At 45.6% G+C, this 22,658-nt stretch overlaps 1 protein-coding gene across 7 annotated transcripts in view; it reads right to left on the bottom strand.

Moving 5' to 3' along the window:
• Nucleotides 1-22,658, bottom strand: part of apc (APC regulator of WNT signaling pathway) — a 264,075-nt gene that overhangs the window by 56,580 nt on the left and 184,837 nt on the right. For all 7 annotated transcript variants that reach the window (XM_067982952.1, XM_067982956.1, XM_067982957.1 and 4 more), the window contains one exon: nt 16,169-16,364. In XM_067982952.1, coding sequence (XP_067839053.1) covers nt 16,169-16,364 — 196 coding nt within the window. The remainder of the gene's footprint in view (nt 1-16,168; nt 16,365-22,658) is intronic.

Raw genomic sequence — 22,658 nt, 5'->3', positions numbered from 1 at the left:
GGTTGTGATTATTGGAGGCCAATCATCTCAGCCCCAGGACATCGCTGCAGGAGTTTTTCAGGACAGCATCCTTGGCCCAACTATCTTCAGCTATTTCATGAATGACATTCCCTCCATCATAAAGTCAGAAGTGGGGCTGTTCACAGACAATACCACAGTGTTCAGCTCCATTCGCAATCCCTCAGATAATGAAGCAGTCCATGCCCGCATGCAGCATGACCTGCAAGGCCTCGACAATATGCAGGTTTCGGCTGTGGTAACTATTGTGCCACACAAGTGCCAGGGAATGGTCATCTCCAACAAGGGAGAGCCTGAACATCCCCTTTCACATTCAATGGCATTGCCGAATCCCCCACTATCAACAACCTTTGGGGGACAACATTGACTAGGAATATTCTCCACTTGCTGGGATGGGTGCTCTTGCAACAACACTCAAAAAATATTATGAAATGTTCTCTAGCTTTTCTTCAAGAGATTTTAAAAAACTCAAACAATAATTGCAAAAAGCTAAAGAAAATATTCTATCAATACAGTTGGTTGAATGGTACTGATGGGAGATTAGGTAAACTGCACATGCTCAGATTGCACCATCCAAATTCAACTTAGAATCACAGCACTGTAATAAAATACCAGATCAACGTCAGGCTTTTGGGAAAGACTGAGGCCTTGAAGTAAAAACTTCAATAAAGGCATTGAAAACAAATGAAAATTCAATGGATAAATGTAATTGTGTTATGATGAAGTATGTATTGTTTTACAATTTTTAAATGTACATTAGAAATTTCAGTTACTGAGAAAAAAAATGGCAGATAAAATAATTTCAAATAGCGTTCTGGGCAACTTGTGGGAACCTGGTGCACACAGAACTAAGATTTTTTAATATCTATCATGGTTTCAAAATCGTGAAGGGTTCAGATAAAGTAAATAAAAAAAACTGTTCCCATTGGCGGAAGGGTCGAGAACCAGAGGCTACAGATTTAAGGTGATTGGCAAAAGAACCAAAAGCGACACGAGGAAAAACTTTTTTATGCAGCGAATAGTTATGATCTGGAATGCGCTGCCTGAAAGGGTGGTGGAAGCAGATTCAATCATGGCTTTTAAAAAGGAATTGGATAAATACTTGAAGGGAAAAAATTTGCAGGGCTACGGGGAAAGAGCGGGGGGACGGGACTACACACGAACATACGAATTCAGAGGAGTAGGCCATTCGGCCCCTTGAGCCTGCTCTGCCATTTGATAAGATCATGGCTGATCTGATTGTGACCTCAACCCTACTTTCCCGTCTACCTACTATAACCTTTGACTCCCTTGTTAATCAGGAATCTATCTAACTCAGCCTTAAAAATATTCAATGACCCTGCCTCCACTGCTCTCTGGGGAAGGGAGTTCCACAGACTTACGACCCTCAGAGAAAGAATTTCTCCTCATCTCCGTCTTAAATGGGAGACCCCTTATTTTTAAACTGTGGCCCCTCAGCATCTACCCCTTCTAGTCCCCTCAGGATCTTATATGTTTCAATAAGATCATCCCTCATTCTCTAAACTCCAATGTATACAGGCCCAACTTATCCAACCTTTCTTCATAAGATAACCCCCTCATCCCAGGAATCAGTCGAGTGAACCTTCTCTGAACCGCCTCCAAAGCAATTATGTCCTTTCTTAAATAAGGAGGCCAAAACTGCACACAGTAGTCAAGATGTGGTCTCACCAATGCCCTGAAAACTGTAGCAAAACATCTCTACTTTTATATTCCATTCCCCTTGCAATGAATGACAACATTCCATTTGCCTTCCTAATCACTTGCTGTACCTAGAAATCATAGAATCATAAAAAATTTAAAGCATAGGAGGCCATTCGGCCCATCGTGTCCACGCCGGCTGCGAAACGAGCCACCCAGCCTAATCCCACTTTCCCGCATTTAGTCCGTAGCCCTGGCTCTTCAGGTGCACATCCTGGTATTTTTTGTACCTGCAAACTAACCTTTTGTGATTCATATACTAAGACACCCAGATCCCTCTGTACCTCAGAGCTCTCTCCATTTAAATAATACACTGCTTTGTTATTCCTCCTGCCAAAGTGGACAAGTTCACATTTTCCCACATTATACTCCATCTGCCAAATTTTTGCCCACTGACTTAACCTATCTATACCCCTTTGCAGACTCCTTATGTCCTCTTCACAACTTACTTTCCTACTTACCTTTGTGTCATCAGAAAATTTAGCAACCATACATTCAGTCCCTTCATCCAAGTCATTGATATAGATTGTAAATAGTTGAGGCCCAAGCACTGATCCCCGTGGCACTCCACTCGTTACATCTTGCCAACCTGAAAATGACCCATTTGTGCCTACTCTCTGTTTCCTGTTAGCTAACCAATCCTTTATCCATGCTAATATGTTACCCCCTACACCATGAGCTCTTATTTTGTGTAGTAGCCTTTGATGTGGCACTTTGTTAACTGGATTGCTCTTACAAAGAACCGGCATGGGCTCGTGGGGCCGAATGGCCTCCTTCTGTGCTGTAACCATTCTATGGTGATGTTGATGGTGAATCAGAGGAATTGCTGCATTATAATAAAAGGGGCATTTATGATATTGTACAATTTCCTTTTTACCTACAACTGGCCACCTAAACAAACTGTTAGATATGTTTATCATTGACTCGGTCGGAGATTCTAAACAGCAACATTTTGGTTTGGCAAACACATGGAGTTAAAAACGTTATTTGTTAGATTATATATAAGACCAAAATGTTCCAGTACTTTGCGTTTCAAGATAAAAACACATTGCAAGTGTTATTTACCATTGTTTCAACACTAGCAGTCTGAGATGCCCTATGGAATAGGAGATTATTAGAATCTAACATAAAGCTTATTAAAGCTTTAATATCTCCTATGTTTATTGACAAACTACAAGCTAAACCATTTTAACATGAGCCCCTTGCATGGCCTGATTGTTCCACACACTGTACCCAAACTTCCAGATATTGTGGTGGTGAGAATCCCTGTGTGGTCAGTGTCCAGTAAAGTATTAAAATGCCTATGTGGCAAAGGAGCAGAATGCAAAATGGTTAGGAAAGGGTTAATAAGTTGGTAGCTGAGGTTGGTAAAGGGGCCCGCCCCCCTGCTAGGCCATATGTTTGCGTAGTCAGCAGGCCTGCATTGTCTTATCAATGATGTGGAGATGCCGGTGATGGACTGGGGTTGACAATTGTAAACAATTTTACAACACCAAGTTATAGTCCAGCAATTTTATTTTAAATTCACAAGCTTTCGGAGGCTTCCCCCTTCGTCAGGTGACGAAGGGGGAAGCTTCACATCGTTCACCTGACGAAGGGGGAAGCCTCCGAAAGCTTGTGAATTTAAAATAAAATTGCTGGACTATAACTTGGTGTTGTAAAATTGTTTACAATTGTCTTATCAATGTAGAGTCTTTGATGTGTTTCAGGGTCTGGTCTGAGTGTCTCCATGTAGCGAGCTACTGAAGATTGGTAACACCTTAGCAAGACCAAAAGGGACATTCCTAGTGAGAAGAAAAGGATGCATCCATCAGTGTCTGTCACTGCGGCATGATCAGGCCATGGGCTACCTGTGATTGGCTTGAAATTAGGTAACCTCGCATGGCCAGTTTATGCCCAGCTTATGATTGGTGTTGACCCTTGTGTTAACAATGTTCCAACCCCTATTGATCTGTATAAAGGTATGAATTTTTGTATATGTCTTTGTCTCCTTATTCTGTTAGAATCGTCCGGACTCCCTCAGGAGTCTGAATCGAAGCTACAGACTAAGACCTGCTATTAAAGTTGTGTAGAACTTTAAAGGTGTATTCGACTCAGTGTTTGCTGAACCAGACTGAGGGGAAAAAAGAATCCAGTTCATCAGTGGAGGCAAAAAATCCTGGAATCATTTGAGAAACAACTGGATGCTACAATGGGAGGGATGTTAGGATTTCTCTGAATGGATGTGGGAGGAGGGGAGGGTATGGATTTGAGAGGGGGTGGACCTCTTGCAGCTCATCCTTGGGGGTGAGGAGGATGTGAGGTCGTGGTGGATGAAGGCGTAAGGGAACAAGAGGGAAGGGAGCATACAAAACATGTGGGGATTCTGCGAAGGGAAACAGATTTTAGCGAGGAGTGATGGGAATGGGAAGGAATATTGGAAATGCAAATAAATAACGTGGAAGTGACAAAGACTTAGAGAGGATATGGGAAGGGAGCTGCTGAGGGCTGCAGGCCACATTTTCCCCACGCCTGCCACCGTAAAATGCAGCCTGAAGACCCCACTGCCATGCCCCCCCACATCTCCCAAGCTAGAAGTAACCAATAAAAAGAGAGAAATAGAAGAGCAGAGATTGGCAAAAGAGAAGGGAGAAAGAAAAGGAGCCACGAATAGCTGCATTTGGAGTGAGGGCCACCAATCATTTGTGCTTTCCCCCACCCTGATCACATCTCCTACCTCTTCATCTTCCCACTACCCATTCCCTATCCAACCACTCACCCCCTCTGCTATGCTTAACTTATCCCCTTTTGAACTACTCAGCCTCATATCCTCGACTCCCCCATGCTCCACTGTCATTCACCTAAACTCTCAATCTGCTAACTCCCAAGGCAAGAGGCCCCCTCACCCTCAACTAGTTTCTCTCCTTCCTTCAACCCTTATCCCTTCTTATCGGTTTCTCTCAAAGAGGCTTTTATTTGCTTTTAACTCTGCAAGGAAGCAGAGCTGCCTTTGCAACAAATGTTGTTACAGCCTTTGGCCAAGTGAAGATGTGTGGACTATAGAGAAAAGATAAAAATACACAAGATGGAAGAGCTACAGGTATTAAATCATCTGAAGGAACTGTCACAGTGATTCATCAAAGCTGAACATCATGAGAGTGACTTCTAGTAACTGCATGATCTGTGGTACTCATTTAGAAGATGTAATGTGGCATACATTTTCCTCAGAAATATCTCATTAAAGGAGCTACTTTCAAAAGCAAAAACCTTTATGGTTTTTGCATCACACAAAAGAACATCAAAGTAGCCTTAAATCGGTTATAGCGAATCACTCCCTTGATTGAAGCTGCTGGTGAAGTCATGCCACAAGAATTTTGAAACTAAAGAGCATCATTTGGATCAATTTCTATATTGAAACCAATTTTTTTCCATTGATAGGTCTTCTGTTGCAACCACACCCCTATCCCACAGCATGGGTTATAGTCTATACAGTTGTTGACAATGTTAGTCTTTAAAGCAGCTGACAGGATGTGTATCTCTGCAAGCTATTCTCCTCCACTAACTGTGTAAAACTGTTTGCCAGAAAGTCAGAAGACAATTCTAACTGCTACAGTGAAGTATTTGGAATGCAGATTAAAACTGGTCTCTGCTGGGACGCAGTAATACTCGTATCCATCTAGTATTCCAAAAGTAAGCTTCTAGGATGCAAGAGCATCATGGATATTGATGTGCATTGCCCTCTGCAAATTTCCACAGCACTGAATTCCTGAACATTGTTGTAGGGGAGCACCGAGCAAAAGTCAGGCATGTCCACATTGGGCCGGGGGCGGGGGGGAGGAGGAGGAGGAGAGAGAGAGGGGGTGAAAGAAGGGAAGTATAACTTTGGATATATTTTCCACACTGTAGGTGTTCTAACAGCAGATTGCCTACCCTCTTGGCTGCAGTTCATGACGGTCTGGGAAGATAGGGGAAAAGGTAATACTGTGGAGGTGATGAAATGGGGTAAGTGGAAATGAGAGAGAGATTGATAGTGTACATAGTGATTCACATATGCATAGTACAACCATAACAAAGAAAAAGAACCAGTAAGACAACATGGAAATGCAGAGAACAAAGATAGAAACTTATGTCAGAAAGATTCAGTAGATACCGAAACAGAATCACAGAAGTTTACAGCACAGAAAGAGGCAATTTAACCCATTGCGTCTGTGTCTGCTCTATGCTGGAGCAATCCAAAACTAATTCCACTTCCCCAATTTCTTCCCGTGGCCCTGCATCATCCTCGGCTTCAAATATTTATCTAATTTTGCCTTAAAAGGTGTAATGGGCTATGCCTCAACCATTCCGTGCTCCAACAACTGTCAGTATGAAAAAAATTCTCCTGATCTCTCCATGCTCTCTTAGTAACCATTTTAAATTAATGACCCTGCATCAATGGCTTCCTAAGCAGAGGAAAAATTCTTTCCCTTTTCACTATCAAGACTCTTCATTATTTTAAAATCTTTTGTTACATGTCATCTTTGTCTTCTCTGCTCCAGTGGAAATAGTCTTAGTATCTCAAGATTTATGTCAGCAAGTACATCTTACTCAGATAATGTGCTCTTGGCCACTAAATACCTCTATCAATTCTCTAAATTCTCTGACTATATATGCGGTACCTTCCATGGAATCCCACACTCACCTGACGAAGGAGAGCGCCTCCGAAAGCTTGTGATTTTCAAATAAAACTGTTGGACTATAACCTGGTGTTGTAAGATTCCTTACATTTGTCCACCCCAGTCCATCACCGGCATCTCCACGTCATGACTAATGAAAGAGCGCAGTCTCTGTTGAAACTGTCCACTGACAAGCCTTTGTAGTATGATAGGGTCTCAGCAGTTTATAGAGGAGGCCCTCACTGGCATTGATGATTTCTCAAGTAAACAACCAGTGGACAATGACTGTGCCAATGTTGAACACAAGGATGAAAAAAAGAATCTGAGGAAGACTTTGCAGACAAAATTGAAGAGTGATAAGCTGTCAAAGCATTAAGCTCAGTATTACTGCAGGAAGGGCTCTCACTGCTCTCTCAATGGCTAAGTGGGTATATGCACCATATAATGTAATACTGAATCATACAAATCAGGAAGACCATAGCTTCAAACCCTAGTTTATCCTGAATTAAATAATCTCAGCTGGGTTGCAATCGGGGAGTTATAACTAGAAAGTGTTATTGCAGTGGTGGAGGAAGCGATCAATTAGGATCCTGCTACAAAGCTCAAATTTGAGGACAGGCTCTCATTCAATTGCAAAATCTCCTATCCCTCTCCCCCCAGTCAAAAGTCCTGTCAATACACATCATCTCAATTCAAACAAGAACTCTCACTGTGCATGAGCTGTTGAATGCCTTGGAATGAAAGGGCAGGTTGCAGATAGGGTGATAGTTTGTGAAGATGGAGGAGATTGAGGGTGGGCTTTTTAAGAAGGGAGATGTTTGTGGTTTTGAAAGGGGTGGGAATAATTCCTTAAGATAGAGATGCTGACAATGCTGGAAAGATATGGGGGTGGTGCCAGAGGACTGGAGAATTGCAAATATTACACCCTTGTTCAAAAAAGGGTGTAAGGATAAACCCAGCAACTATAGGCCAGTCAGTTTAACCTCAGTGCTGGGGAAACTTTTAGAAACGATAATCCGGGACAGAATTAACAGTCACTTGGACGAGGGTGGGTTGATTAGGGAAAGCCAGCACGGATTTGTTAAAGGCAAATTGTGTTTAACTAACCTGAGAGAGTTTTTTGATGAAATAACAGAGAGGGTAGATGAGGGCAATGCAGTTGATGTGGTGTATATGAACTTTCAAAAGGTGTTTGATAAAGTGCCGCATGGTAGGCTTATTATCAAGATTGTGGCCCACGGAATAAAGGGGATAGCAGCAACATGGATACAGAATTGACTAATGGAGAGGAAACAGAGAGTAATGGTGAACTGTTGTTTTTCAGACTGGAGGGAGGTATACAGTGATGTTCCCCAGAGGTCAGTGCTGGGACCACTGCTTTTCTTGATATATATTAATGACTTGGACTTGGGTGCACAGGGCACAATTTCAAAATTTGCAGATGACACAAAACTTGGAAGAGTAGTAAACAGTGAGGAGGATGGTGATATGAGGGTACGGTAGCATAGTGGTTATGTTACTGGGCTAGTAATCCAGAGGCCTGGACTAAAATCCAGAGTCATGAGTTCAAATCCCGCCACGGCAGCTGGCGAATTTAAATTCAATTAATTAATTAAATTCAATTAATTAAATAAAAAATCTGGAATTAAAATACTAGTATCAGTAATGATGGCCATGAAACTACCGGATTGTCGTAAAAACCCATCTGGTTCACTAATGTCCTTCAGGGAAGGAAGCCTGCCGCCCTTACCCGGTCTGGCCTATATGTGACTCCAGACCCACAGCAATGTGGTTGATTCTTAATTGCCCTCTGAAATGGCCTAGCAAGCCACTCAGTTGTAAAATCTCGCTACGAAAAGTCATAATAAGAATAAAACCGGACGGACCACTAGGCACCAGACACGACAACGGCAAAACACCAAGCCCAGTCGACCCTGCAAGGTTCTCCTTACTAACATCTGGGGACTTGTGCCAAAATTGGGAGAGCTGTCCCACAGACTAGTCAAGCAACAGCCTGACATAGCCATACTCACAGAATCATACCTTTTAGCCAACGTCCCAGACTCTTCCATCACCGTCCCTGGGTATGTCCTGTCCCACCGGCAGGACAGACCCACCAGAGGTGGCGGTACAGTGATATACAGTCAGGAGGGAGTGGCCCTGGGAGTCCTCAACATTGACTCTGGACCCCATGAAATCTCATGGCATCAGGTCAAACATGGGCAAGGAAACCTCCTGCTGATTACCACCTACCGTCCTCCCTCAGAGTCCTCCTCCATGTTGAGCACCACTTGGAGGAAGCACTGAGGGTAGCAAGGGCACAAAATGTACTCTGGGTGGGGGACTTCAATGTCCATCATCAAGAGTGGCTCGGTAGCACCACTACTGACCGAGCTGGCCGAGTCCTGAAGGATATAGCTGCTAGACTGGGCCTGCGGCAGGTGGTGAGCAAACCAACACGAGGGAAAAACTTACTTGACCTCGTCCTCACCAATCTACCTGTCGCAAATGCATCTGTCCATGACAGTATTGGTAGGAGTGACCACCGCACAGTCCTCGTGGAGATGAAGTCCCGTCTTCGCACTGAGGACACCATCCAACGTGTTGTGTGGCACTACCACCGTGCTAAATGGGATAGATTCAGAACAGATCTAGCAGCTCAAAACTGGGCATCCATGAGGCGCTGTGGGCCATCAGCAGCAGCAGAATTGAATTGTATTCCAGCACAATCTGTAACCTCATGGCCCTGCATATTCCTCACTCTACCATTACCAACAAGCCAGGGGATCAACCCTGGTTCAATGAGGAGTGTAGAAGAGCATGCCAGGAGCAGCACCAGGCGTACCTAAAAATGAGGTGTCAACCTGGTGAAGCTACAACTCAGGACTACATGCATGCTAAACAGCGGAAGCAACATGCTATAGACAGAGCTAAGCGATTCCACAACCAACGGATCAGATCAAAGCTCTGCAGTCCTGCCACATCCAGTCGTGAATGATGGTGGACAATTAAACAACTAACGGGAGGAGGAGGCTCTGCAAACATCCCCATTCTCAATGATGGCGGAGTCCAGCACGTGAGTGCAAAAGACAAAGCTGAAGCGTTTGCAACCATCTTCAGCCAGAAGTGCCGAGTGGATGATCCATCTCAGCCTCCTCCCGATATCCCCATCATCACGGAAGCCAGTCTTCGGCCAATTCGATTCACTCCACGTGATATCAAGAAACGGCTGAGTGCACTGGATACAGCAAAGGCTATGGGCCCCGACAACATCCCGGCTGTAGTGCTGAAGACTTGTGCTCCAGAACTAGCTGCGCCTCTAGCCAAGCTGTTCCAGTACAGCTACAACACGGGCATCTACCCGACAATGTGGAAAATTGCCCAGGTATGTCCTGTCCACAAAAAGCAGGACAAATCCAATCCGGCCAATCACCGCCCCATCAGTCTACTCTCAATCATCAGAAAAGTGATGGAAGGTGTCGTCGACAGTGCGATCAAGCGGCACTTACTCACCAATAACCTGCTCACCGATGCTCAGTTTGGGTTCCGCCAGGACCACTCGGCTCCAGACCTCATTACAGCCTTGGTCCAAACATGGACAAAAGAGCTGAATTCCAGAGGTGAGGTGAGAGTGACTGCCCTTGACATCAAGGCAGCATTTGACCGAGTGTGGCACCAAGGAGCCCTAGTAAAATTGAAGTCAATAGGAATCAGGGGGAAAACTCTCCAGTGGCTGGAGTCATACCTGGCACAAAGGAAGATGGTAGTGGTTGTTGGAGGCCAATCATCTCAGCCCCAGGGCATTGCTGCAGGAGTTCCTCAGGGCAGTGTCCTTGGCCCAACCATCTTCAGCTGCTTCATCAACGACCTTCCCTCCATCATAAGGTCAGAAATGGGGATGTTCGCTGATGACTGCACAGTGTTCAGTTCCATTCGCAACCCCTCAGATAATGAAGCAGTCCGAGCCTGCATGCAGCAAGACCTGGACAACATCCAGGCTTGGGCTCATAAGTGGCAAGTAACATTCGCGCCAGATAAGTGCCAGGCAATGACCATCTCCAACAAGAGAGAGTCGAACCACCTCCCCTTGACATTCAACGGCATTACCATCGCTGATTCCCCCACCATCAACGTCCTGGGGGTCACCATTGACCAGAAACTTAACTGGACCAGCCATATAAATACTATGGCTACGAGAGCAGGTCAGAGGCTGGGTATTCTGCGGCGAGTGACTCACCTCCTGACTCCCCAAAGCCTTTCCACCATCTACAAGGCACAAGTCAGGAGTGTGATGGAATACTCTCCACTTGCCTGGATGAGTGCAGCTCCAACAACGCTCAAGAAGCTCGACACCATCCAAGATAAAGCAGCCCGCTTGATTGGCACCCCATCCACCACCCTAAACATTCACTCCCTTCACCACCGGCGCACTGTGGCTGCAGTGTGCACCATCCACAGGATGCACTGCAGCAACTCGCCAAGGCTTCTTCGACAGCACCTCCCAAACCCGCGACCTCTACCACCTAGAAGGACAAGAGCAGCAGGCGCATGGGAACAACACCACCTGCACGTTCCCCTCCAAGTCACACACCATCCCGACTTGGAAATATATCGCCGTTCCTTCATTGTTGCTGGGTCAAAATCCTGGAACTCCCTTCCTAACAGCACTGTGGGAGAACCGTCACCACACGGACTGCAGCGGTTCAAGGCGGCGGCTCACCACCACCTTCTCGAGGGCAATTAGGGATGGGCAATAAATGCCGGCCTTGCCAGCGACGCCCACATCCCGTGAACGAATAAAAAAAAAACACTTCAAGTGGATATGGACAGGCTGGTGGCATGGGCGGACACATGGCAGATGAAATTTAACACAGAAAAATGCGAAGTGATACATTTCGGTAGGAAGAACGAGGAGAGGCAATATAAACTAGAGGGCACAACTCTAAAAGGGGTATAGGAACAGAGAGATCTGGGGGTATATGTGCACAAATCGTTGAAGGTGACAGGGCAGGTTGAGAAAGTGGTTAAAAAAGCATCCGGGATCCTGGACTTTATACATAGAGGCATAGAGTACAAAAGTATGGAAGTCATGATGAACCTTTATAAAACACTGGTTTGGCAACAACTGGAGTATTGTCTCCAGTTCTGGGCACCGCACTTCAGGAAAGATGTGAAGACCTTAGAAAGGGTGCAGAAGAGATTTACTAGAAAGATTCCAGGGATGAGGGACTTTAGTTATATGGATAGACTGGAGAAGCTGGGGTTGTTCTCCTTGGAACAGAGACAGTTGCGAGGATATTTGATAGAGGTATTCAAAATCACGAAGGGACTCGACAGAGTAGATGGAGAGAAATTGTTCCCATTGGCGGAAGGGCCAAGGATCAGAGGATAAAAATAATCATCAAGCACCAAATAACCACGGTACCACCCCCGTCCAATACTAACAATTTTTTTTCATGCAGAATACCTCTGCACCTCCCTTTGCATTTCCTGCTTCTATTTCCAACTATTGATAATGTAAGAGCAACTGAACACCCTGTTTTGTACTTGCCAAACACTGCACTCATCCAACAGTTCCCAATGTGTTACAGCACTACAGACACAACCATGCAGAACAAGTAAGTGCAATGTTTGCATGAAATGCCATCAGGACACTAAAGTGATTGGCAAAAGAACTAAAGGTGACATGAGGAAAAACTTCTTTACACAGCGAGTGGTTGGGATCTGGAATGCACTGCCCGGAGTGGGGGAGTGGTGGAGGCAGATTCAATCATGGCCTTCAAAATGGAACTGGCTAAGTACTTGAAAGGAAAAAATTAAGCTGGATTGCTCTTGCATAGAGCTGGCGCGGACTCGATGGGCCGAATGGCCTCCTTCCGTGCGTAACCTTTCTATGATTCTATGGTTCTAAGCATATGACTAAGGAGGAAATAATTGGACAGTCAGAAGCTGGGTTGGAAGTCAGTCGAAGATGATGATGGTGGAGCCTGGTTCAATTTCACCATATATCTGGCATCTCCTTTTCATCCTCTTGTAATTTCTGATCTCCTTTTTCTTTGTCCACTGCTTGTCTCTCTCCTCACCTCCTCTTCCTCTATTTTTTTCCTTATATTCAGATCCGCTTTATTCAATGTTTACTGTCATATGGAGCAGGGAATAGAAAGGCCCACTGAGAGAAGAGTGTCTATTCACCTAGCCAAAAGCTCTCTATGCCCCTATTTTGGGAGGCAGATACCGAGAAGCACTTCAACAGCAATTGGAGGAAATGTCTCTCATTCCCCTTGGTGGTGGGAAAAGCCAGCCACCAAGCAAATTGCTGGACTGAACAACAGGAAAAAAAGACTGACAGTTTTGTTGGAAAGCCTCTGAACTACAAGCAGAAAGGCTACTGTAGCTGCATTAAGAACTAGAGACAACCAAAAGAAAGCAAAAACAGCATGGCTCAGCATCAGGATGGTAAAGGATTATAAAGTCTGCGGCAAGAACTTCAATATGGAGCTACTATATTAGTTCCAATCAAGGTTCCAGATTTAATCCTTGCCTGTGTTGAGCTAACCAATTTCACCCAGGGTAGATGCATGGGTGCTGCAATTGGCCTCAGTGTCTGAATTAGGAAGGGGCAAATCACCCAGGTTTCCCACTCCTGCTTATTATCCACCCTAGTAAAAGTACGTACATGTGGACATTGGATGCAAAAAGGATTGGGTTTGGTTGTGATAGCCCTACAGTTCAAAAGCCAGGCAACACTCATCGTTAAGGGTCACAAATGAATGACAGCCACTAGGATAAGGGAATGGAAGCTGGCCATCACTAGTGAACAAGGAGTAAAGGCCTTTAGGAAAAGCAGCTAGTGGAGAAAATTGGTGAGGAAAAACTGACAATTATACACAGTACAATTTTTTAAAAACTGCAGCCTATATCCAAATGAATCCGTCCTGTACTGTGGACGTTACTTCACCAAGCGCAATCACGTTGCTAGTGCCACAGACAAGAAACCTAATCAAAGAATGACTCAGTCACACGTGGCCAGCTTAATCTTTATAATTCTGGCACTCAACTCAGAAAAACTAGCCTTTGGAGTAGTTTTTAGCCAGCAGCTACTTGTTGCAAAGTTACTTCTGCTTCTAAAATGGACGGTGGGACCTGAAAAGCAAATGTATTATATATTTGTTTTGTTCTTAAAAAAAAAAGTATATAGAAAGCAACATACGGTTATATTACTTGGAAAAAAATAATAAAACGAAGACTGAGAAGATGGAGGTCGGCAGTGACGGTGGAAGAGAAGGGATGGAGGAGGAGTTTATTTTTGGAATATACTCATCAATCTTCCGTGATGTTGTATATGGGAGTGAAGACCACGTAGTCTTCAGGTGCGCAGACATAATTCAGTCTTCATTTTAAAGTCATAAATTATGTCCTTATTTTTATATAATTCTTTATAGTTAAATAGCAAAAGTTATGACAATTTGGTAAGCAGAGAAGCAAAAGTGGCTGGAGCATTGAAGTTTCTTTGCAGTGCAGGCTGGGGAACTGAGAGACACTAAGAAGTGGAGAAGAGTATGCCAGGAGCAACACCAGTCATACCTAAAAATGAACCTGGTGAAGCTACAACACAGGACTACATATATGCTAAACAGCAAAAGCAACATACTTTAGGCAGATTTAAGTGATCCCACAACCAACGGATCAAGGCAAAGCTCTGTAGTCCTGCCACATCAAATCGTGAATAGTGGTGAAAATTAAACAACTAACGTGAGGAGGAGGCTCCATGAACATCCCCTTCCTCAACGATGGTGGAGCCTAGCATGTGAGTGCAAAAGACAAAGCTGAAGCTTTTTGCAACCATCTTCAGACAGCAGTGCCAAATGTATGATCCTTCTTGGCTTCCTCCTGAGATCCACACCATCATAGACACCAGTCTTCAGTCAATTCCAATTACTATACGTGAGATCAAGAAATGGCTGAGAGGACTGGACACATCAATGGCTACAGGCCCTGACAACATCCTAGCTGTAGTGATGAAGACCAGTGCTCTAGAACTACCCGTACCCATAGCTAAGGTGTTCCAGTATAGCTACAATACAGTGTGGAAAATTTCCCAGATACGTCCTGTTCACAAAAAGCAGGACAAATCCAACCTGGCCAATTATCACACTACCATCATCAGCAAAGTAATGGAAGGAGGTGTCAATAGTGCTATCAAGCGGCACTTACTTGCTTAATGCTCAGTTTAGGTCCTGCTCGGGTCACTCAGCTCCAGACCTCATTAGAGCCTTGGTCCAAAATATAGGCAAGTGCTAAATCCCAGAGGTGAGGTGACAGTGACTGCCCTTGATATTAAGGCAACATTCGACTGTGTTACAAAGTAGTCCTTAGTAAAACTGGTCAATAGGGATCAAGGGGAAAACTCTCCAATGGCTGGAGTCATATTTGGCATTAAGATGGTTGCGTCTGTTGGAGGCCAGTCATTTCAGCCCCAGGACAAAGTTGCAACAGTTCTTCAAGGTTGCATCCTAGGCCAAACTGCTGCTGCTTCATCAATGACCTTCCCTACATCATAAAGTGAGAAGTGGGGCTATTCACTGATGATTCAGTGTTCAATTCCATTCACAATACCTCAGTTAACGAAGCAGTCCATGCCCAAAAAGCAGCTAGACCTGGACAACATCCGGGCATGAGCTGATAAGCGACAAGTAACATTCATGCCACACAAGTACCAGGTAATGATAATTTCCAACGAGAAAGAGCCTAATCATCAATGACATTACCATTACAGAGTCACCCAGCATCAACATCCTGGGGGATCACCATTGACCAGAAGCTCAACTGAGCCAGCCATATAAATTATGTGGTTACTAGACCAGGACAGAGGCTGGGTATTCTGTTGCAAGGCTCATCTCCTGACCCCCCTAAGCCTCTCCACCACCTACAAGGCAGAAATGGAATACACTGCATTTGCCAGGATAGGTGCAGCTGCAACAACACTCAAGAAGTCTAACACCATTCAGGACAAAGCAGTCTGCTTGATCGGCACCCCATCCACTGGCCATCCGGTGTACCGTGGCTGTAGTGTGTACTATCTACAGGGTGCACTGCAGCAACTCACTAAAGTTTCTTCGACAGCACCTTCAAAACCCGCGACACCCACAAACTTGAAGGGCAACGACAGCAGGTGCATAGGAACATAATCACCTCCACGTTCACCTCCAAGTCACACGCCATGCCGACTTGGGCGTACAGCGCCATTCCTTCATCGTCGCTGGATCAAAATCCTGGAACTCCCTACCCAACAGCATTGTGGGAATACCTTTACCACACAGACTGCAGCGGTTCAAGAAGGCGGCTCACCACCACCTTCTCCAGACAATCAGGGATGGGCAATAAATGCTGGCCTTGCCGAGAACGCATATAAATAAAAACTGAGATGCTACAGCACCACCACTAACTGGGGAGTGTAATCATGGCTCGATAAGTTTACATAGGCAGTTTCATTCCAAATGTGGACACAGGAATTTATGATTAAAAAAAAGATAACCGCAAGGTTTTCTAGACAGGAAATGTGCACAGTCACAAGGCCTTTACTATATTATAGATAATTAATAAACCTACACCTGATATCTGAGTTGCTATATTACTGTGATACAAATATTAACATTTGTTTTAGCATCACACTGAGCAAATTAAAGACATGGCCGACTCAGAAAGACAACTTTCTCAGGAACTGCTGATGGTCCATGGATTAAAGACAATATTAATTTTCCTGTAATATACTAGGAACAATATAAACAAAGATGTACCTCTCTTTTTCTAGCTCTTCCAAGTAGCCAGTGCTTTCTCTGCTTCCATTGACCAATCCTCTTCTTGAACCCATTGGAACTGGGCTACACTCTCCTGACCGGCCAGATACTGATCCTTCTCGACTTCCATATGAATGCAGTGACATCTTTGGCCTTAATTTTACTGCAGGAGAATCTGCAGAGTCTAAGTTCAGTTCTGAAAAATAAAAGGTATTATATAATTTTATGTCTGCCATTTTGTAAAATTACACAATGTATTAAGATAGCTTTCTCGGAAAATTATAAATCTGCCACAAGACAGTTTTAAATTAAGATGACATAGTACAAAATTAATCCAAATATTTGGAGAAGAAAACTATTAAAAAAGTCTAGAGATAACAATAATGCAATCATCATCAGCAAGATGGTGGAAGTAGTCAACAACAGCTATCAAGTGGCACTTACTCAGCAAAAACCTGCCTAATTATTCTCAGTTTGGGTTCCGCTAGGGCCACTCAGCTCTGGACAGCATTACAGTCTAGGCCCAAATATGGACATAAAACCTCAATTCCAGATGTGAGGTGAGTGTGGCTGCCCTTGACATCAATGCAGCATTCTACTGAGTGTGGCATCATCAAAGAGCCCCAGTAAAACTAAAGTCAATGGGGATCAGGGGGAAAGCTCTCCAGTGGTTGGTGCCATACCTGGCACAAAGGAAGATGGTCGTGGTTGCTGGAGGCCAATCATTTCAGCCCTATCAATTGAAGGAGTTCCTCCGGCAGCATCCTAGGCCCAACTATCTTCAGCTGCTTCATCAATGGCTATCCCTTCATCATGAAGTCAGAAGTGGAGCTGTTTGCTGTGTTCAGCTCCATTCGCAATTCTTCAGCTAATGAAGCAGTCCATGCCTGCATGCAGCAAGACCTGGATAACATCCAGGCTTGGACTGATAAGCAATATTCACGTCATACAAGTGCCAGGCAATGATCACATCCAACAAGAGAGGCTAACTACCTCCCCATGATGTTCAATGACATTTCCACTGCCAAGTCTCCCACAATCAACATCCTGGAGGTCACCATTGACCAGAAACCCAACTGGACCAGCCACATAAATGCCGTGGCTACTAGAGCAGATCAGAGGCTGGGTATTCTGCGGCGAGTGACTCACTTCCTGAGTCGATAAGCACTTCATCCATGAGCCTAAACATCCACCCCCTCCACCACTGGCGTAACGTAGCTGCAGTGTGTACTATCTACAGGATGCACTGCAGCAACTCGCCAAGGCTTCTTCGGCAGTACCTACCAAACCCGTGACCTCCACCACCTAGAAGCATAACAGCACCAGGTGCATGGGAACACCAGTACCTCCAAATTCCTCTTCAAGTCACACATCATCCTGACGTGGACATATATTGCCGTTTCTTCATTGTCGCTAGATCAAAATCTTGGAACTCTCTACCTAACAGCATTGCGGGAGCACCTTCACCATATGGACTGCAGCGATTCAAAAAGGCAACCAACCAACATTTTCTCAGGGCAACTAGGGATGGGTGACAAATGCCAGCTTTTCCAGCAACATCCACCTCCTGAGAATGAATTTTTAAAAAACATGCCAACCTATAAAACTAGCAACGGGTTCAAAACATGGACCCAACCATCAGAAAGATGACAATTCAAGTATGGCCTGACACGTGAAAACAACTTACACAGACTTTGTAACTTAAACGGTAGGTATGCACAATGTTCTTTCACTTATACTGTATGGAATAAAAATGGACGTACATGAAAACCATTGTGGTGCATTTGTAGGGACAGTGTGCTCCCCCAGAAATATTTAAAACCTTTATGTTACAAATGATGTATATTGGTTAATTTTAAGCATTTTTATACTTCACAAGTAATAGAGTTTTTAAACTAAAAAAGGAAAAACAAAGGGACATTTGGGTGTTCAACAGATGAACCAAACCATCACTTATCTGAGTCACTTTCCCAATTACCACCACCATCACCAACCACCTTCCTCCCCATTGCTCCAGTTCACAAAGACACTCTACTCTCTCTGGACTCAGTTCAGAGACATTGCACTCAATTCAACTTCCCATGCTTTCAGAGAAACAATATCGTCTCCGCCAGACCTCACAGCGCACACTTGAGCTCTTCTCTCTCTCCAATTCGACATGGCATTCCTGGCTCAGTGGTAAAATCTTTTGAGTCAGAAGAACGTGGGTTCAAGCCCCATTGCCGGACTCGGAACACATAATCAAGGCTGAAGGAGTATTGTTTTGTCAGAGGTGCTGTCCTTCAGATGAAATGTGAAATCAAGGCCCTGTCTTCCCTCACAGGTGGACATAACAGATTTGAAGATGAACAGGGAATTTCTCCCAGTGTCCTGGCCAACATTTATCCCTCAACCAACCAAAAAACTGGCCATTCTTTTCATTGCTGTTTGTGGGATCATGCTGTTAATCATAGAATCATAGAAAATAGGACCGAGAGTAGGCCATTCGGTACCTGCTCCGCCATTCAAAATGATCATGGCTGATCATCTAACTCAGTACCCTGTTCCTGCTTTTTCCCCATATGCCTTGATCCCTTTAGCATTAAGAAATATATCTATCTCCTTCTAGAATATATTTAATGACTTGGCTTCCACTGCCTTCTGTGGTAGAGAATTCCACAGGTTCACCACCCTCTGAGTGAAGAAATTTCTCCTCATCTCGGTTCTAAATGGCATACCCCGTATCCTGAGACTGTGACCCCTGGTTCTGGATTCCCCATCCATCGGGAACATCCTCCCTGCATCTAGTCTGTCTAGTCCTGTTAGAATTTTATATGTTTTGATGAGATCACCTCTCATTCTTCTAAACTCTAGTGAATATAGGCCTAGTTGACCCAATCTCTCCTCATACGTCAGTCCTGCCATCCCAGGAATCAGTCTGTTAAACCTTCGTTGCACTCCCTCCATAGCAAGGACATCCTTTCTCAGATAAGGAAACCAAAACGGCACACAATACTCCAGATGTGGTCTCACCAAGGCCCTGTACAACTGCAGTAAGACATCCCTGTTCCTGTACTCAAATCCTCCTGCAATGAACGCCAACATACCATTCGCCTTCCTAACTGCTTGCTGCACCTGAATGCTCGCTTTCAGCGACTGGAGTACAAGGACACCCAGGTCTCGTTGCACCTCCCCATTTCCCAATCTATCACCATTCAGATAATAATCTGCCTTTCTGTTTTTACAACCAAAGTGGATAATCTCACGTTTATCCACGTTATACTGCATCTGCCATGTTCTGCCCACTCACCCAACTTGTCTAAATCACATTGGAACCTCTTTGCATCCCCCTCACAGCTCACATTCCAACCCAGCTTTGTGTCGTCTGCAACCTTGGAAATGTTACATTCAGTTCCCTCATCCAAATCATTGATATATATTGTGAATAGCTGGGGCCCAAGCACTGATCCCTGCGGTACCCCACTAGTCACTGCCTGCCACCTGGAAAAAGACCCGTTTATTCCTACTCTCTGTTTCCTGTCTGTCAACCAATTCTCAATCCATGCCAGTATATTCCCCCCAATCCCATGTGCTTTAATTTTGCACACTAACCTCTTGTGTGGGATCTTATCAAAAGCCTTCTGAAAATCCAAGGACACCACATCCACTGGTTCTCCCCTATCTATTCTACTAGTTACCTCCTCAAAAAACTCCAGCAGATTTGTTAAGCATGATTTCCCTTTCATAAACCCATGCTGACTTTGTCCAATCCCGTTAATGCCTTCCAAAGAGAGACCCACTGAGAGAGAGAGACAGACAGAGAGAGACCCACTGAGCGCGAGAGAGAAAGAGTGAGAGACCCACAGAGAGAGAATGACCCAGAGAGAGACCCATAGAGAGTGAGAGAGACCCACAGAGAGAGAGAGAGAGAGAGAGACCCACCCACAGAGAGAGAGACCCACCCACAGAGAGAGAGACCCACCCACAGAGAGAGAGACCCACCCACAGAGAGAGAGAGACAGAGAGACCCACAGAGAGAGAGAGACCGAGACCCACAGAGAGTAAGACCCAGAGAGAGACTCGTAGAGAGAGACACCCATAGAGAGAGAGAGAGAGATAGAGAGTGACCCAGAGAGAGAGAGAGAGACACCCACAGAGAGAGAGAGAGAGAGACACCCACAGAGAGAGAGATAGAGAGTGACCCAGAGAGAGAGAGAGAGACACCCACAGAGAGAGAGAGACACCCACAGAGAGAGAGAGACACTCAGAGAGAGAGAGACACTCACAGAGAGAGAGAGACACTCACAGAGAGAGAGAGACACTCACAGAGAGAGAGAGACACCCACAGAGAGAGAGAGACACCCACAGAGAGAGAGAGAGACACCCACAGAGAGAGAGAGAGACACCCACAGAGAGAGACAGAGAGACCCACAGAGAGAGAGAGACCGAGACCCACAGAGAGTAAGACCCAGAGAGAGACTCATAGAGAGAGTGAGAGAGAGACACCCATAGAGAGAGAGATAGAGAGAGAGTGACCCAGAGAGAGAGAGAGATACACCCACAGAGAGAGAGAGAGAGACACCCACAGAGAGAGAGAGATAGAGAGTGACCCAGAGAGAGACACCCACAGAGAGAGAGACCCACAGAGAGAGAGACCCACAGAGAAAGAGAGAGAGAGACACCCACAGAGAGAGAGAGAGACACCCACAGAGAGAGAGAGAGAGAGAGACACCCACAGAGAGAGAGAGAGAGAGAGACACCCACAGAGAGAGAGAGAGAGAGAGACACCCACAGAGAGAGAGAGAGAGAGAGAGAGACACCCACAGAGAGAGAGAGAGAGAGAGAGACACCCAGAGAGAGAGAGAGAGAGACACCCACAGAGAGAGAGAGAGAGAGAGAGAGACACCCAGAGAGAGAGAGAGAGAGACACCCACAGAGAGAGAGAGAGAGAGACACCCAGAGAGAGAGAGACACCCACAGAGAGAGAGAGAGAGAGACACCCACAGAGAGAGAGAGAGAGACACCCACAGAGAGAGAGAGAGAGACACCCACAGAGAGAGAGAGAGAGACACCCACAGAGAGAGAGAGAGAGACACCCACAGAGAGAGAGAGATAGACACCCACAGAGAGAGAGAGAGAGACACCCACAGAGAGAGAGAGAGACACCCACAGAGAGAGAGAGAGAGACACCCACAGAGAGAGAGACAGAGACACCCAGAGAGAGAGAGAGAGAGAGACACCCACAGAGAGAGAGAGAGAGACACCCAGAGAGAGAGACACCCACAGAGAGAGAGAGAGAGACACCCACAGAGAGAGAGAGAGAGACACCCACAGAGAGAGAGAGAGAGACACCCACAGAGAAAGAGAGAGAGAGACACCCAGAGAGAGAGAGAGACACCCAGAGAGAGAGAGAGACACCCACAGAGAGAGAGAGAGAGACACCCAGAGAGAGAGAGACACCCAGAGAGAGAGAGAGAGAGACACCCACAGAGAGAGAGAGACACCCACAGAGAGAGAGAGACACCCACAAAGAGAGAGAGAGAGACACCCACAGAGAGAGAGAGAGAGACACCCACAGAGAGAGAGAGAGACACCCACAGAGAGAGAGAGAGAGACACCCACAGAGAGAGAGAGAGAGACACCTACAGAGAGAGAGAGAGACACCCACAGAGAGAGAGAGACACCCAAGACACCCACAGAGAGAGAGAGACACCCACAGAGAGAGAGAGAGAGAGAGAGACACCCACAGAGAGAGAGAGAGACACCCACAGAGAGAGAGAGAGACACCCACAGAGAGAGAGAGAGACACCCACAGAGAGAGAGAGAGACACCCACAGAGAGAGAGAGAGACACCCACAGAGAGAGAGAGAGACACCCACAGAGAGAGAGAGAGACACCCACAGAGAGAGAGAGAGACACCCACAGAGAGAGAGAGAGACACCCACAGAGAGAGAGAGAGACACCCACAGAGAGAGACACCCACAGAGAGAGACACCCACAGAGAGAGACACCCACAGAGAGAGACACCCACAGAGAGAGACACCCACAGAGAGAGACACCCACAGAGAGAGACACCCACAGAGAGAGACACCCACAGAGAGAGACACCCACAGAGAGAGACACCCACAGAGAGAGACACCCACCCACAGAGAGAGAGAGAGAGAGAGAGAGACCCACAGAGAGAGAGAGACACCCACAGAGAGAGAGAGACACCCACAGAGAGAGAGAGACACCCACAGAGAGAGAGAGACACCCACAGAGAGAGAGAGAGAGAGAGAGACCCACAGAGAGAGAGAGACATCCACAGAGAGAGAGACACCCACCGAGAGAGACACCCACAGAGAGAGAGACACCCACAGAGAGAGAGAGAGAGACACACACCCACAGAGGGAGAGAGACACACACCCACAGAGAGAGAGAGAGACCACCCAGAGAGAGAGAGACCCACAGAGAGACCCACAGAGAGAGTGTGACCACAGAGAGAGAGAGACCCACAGAGAGAGAGACCACA

This window comes from Heptranchias perlo, chromosome 4 (assembly GCF_035084215.1).
Source record: "Heptranchias perlo isolate sHepPer1 chromosome 4, sHepPer1.hap1, whole genome shotgun sequence".
Lineage (NCBI taxonomy): Eukaryota > Metazoa > Chordata > Chondrichthyes > Hexanchiformes > Hexanchidae > Heptranchias > Heptranchias perlo.
Note: the sequence above shows the minus strand (reverse complement) of the source record. Positions and strands in the feature narration are given on the sequence as shown.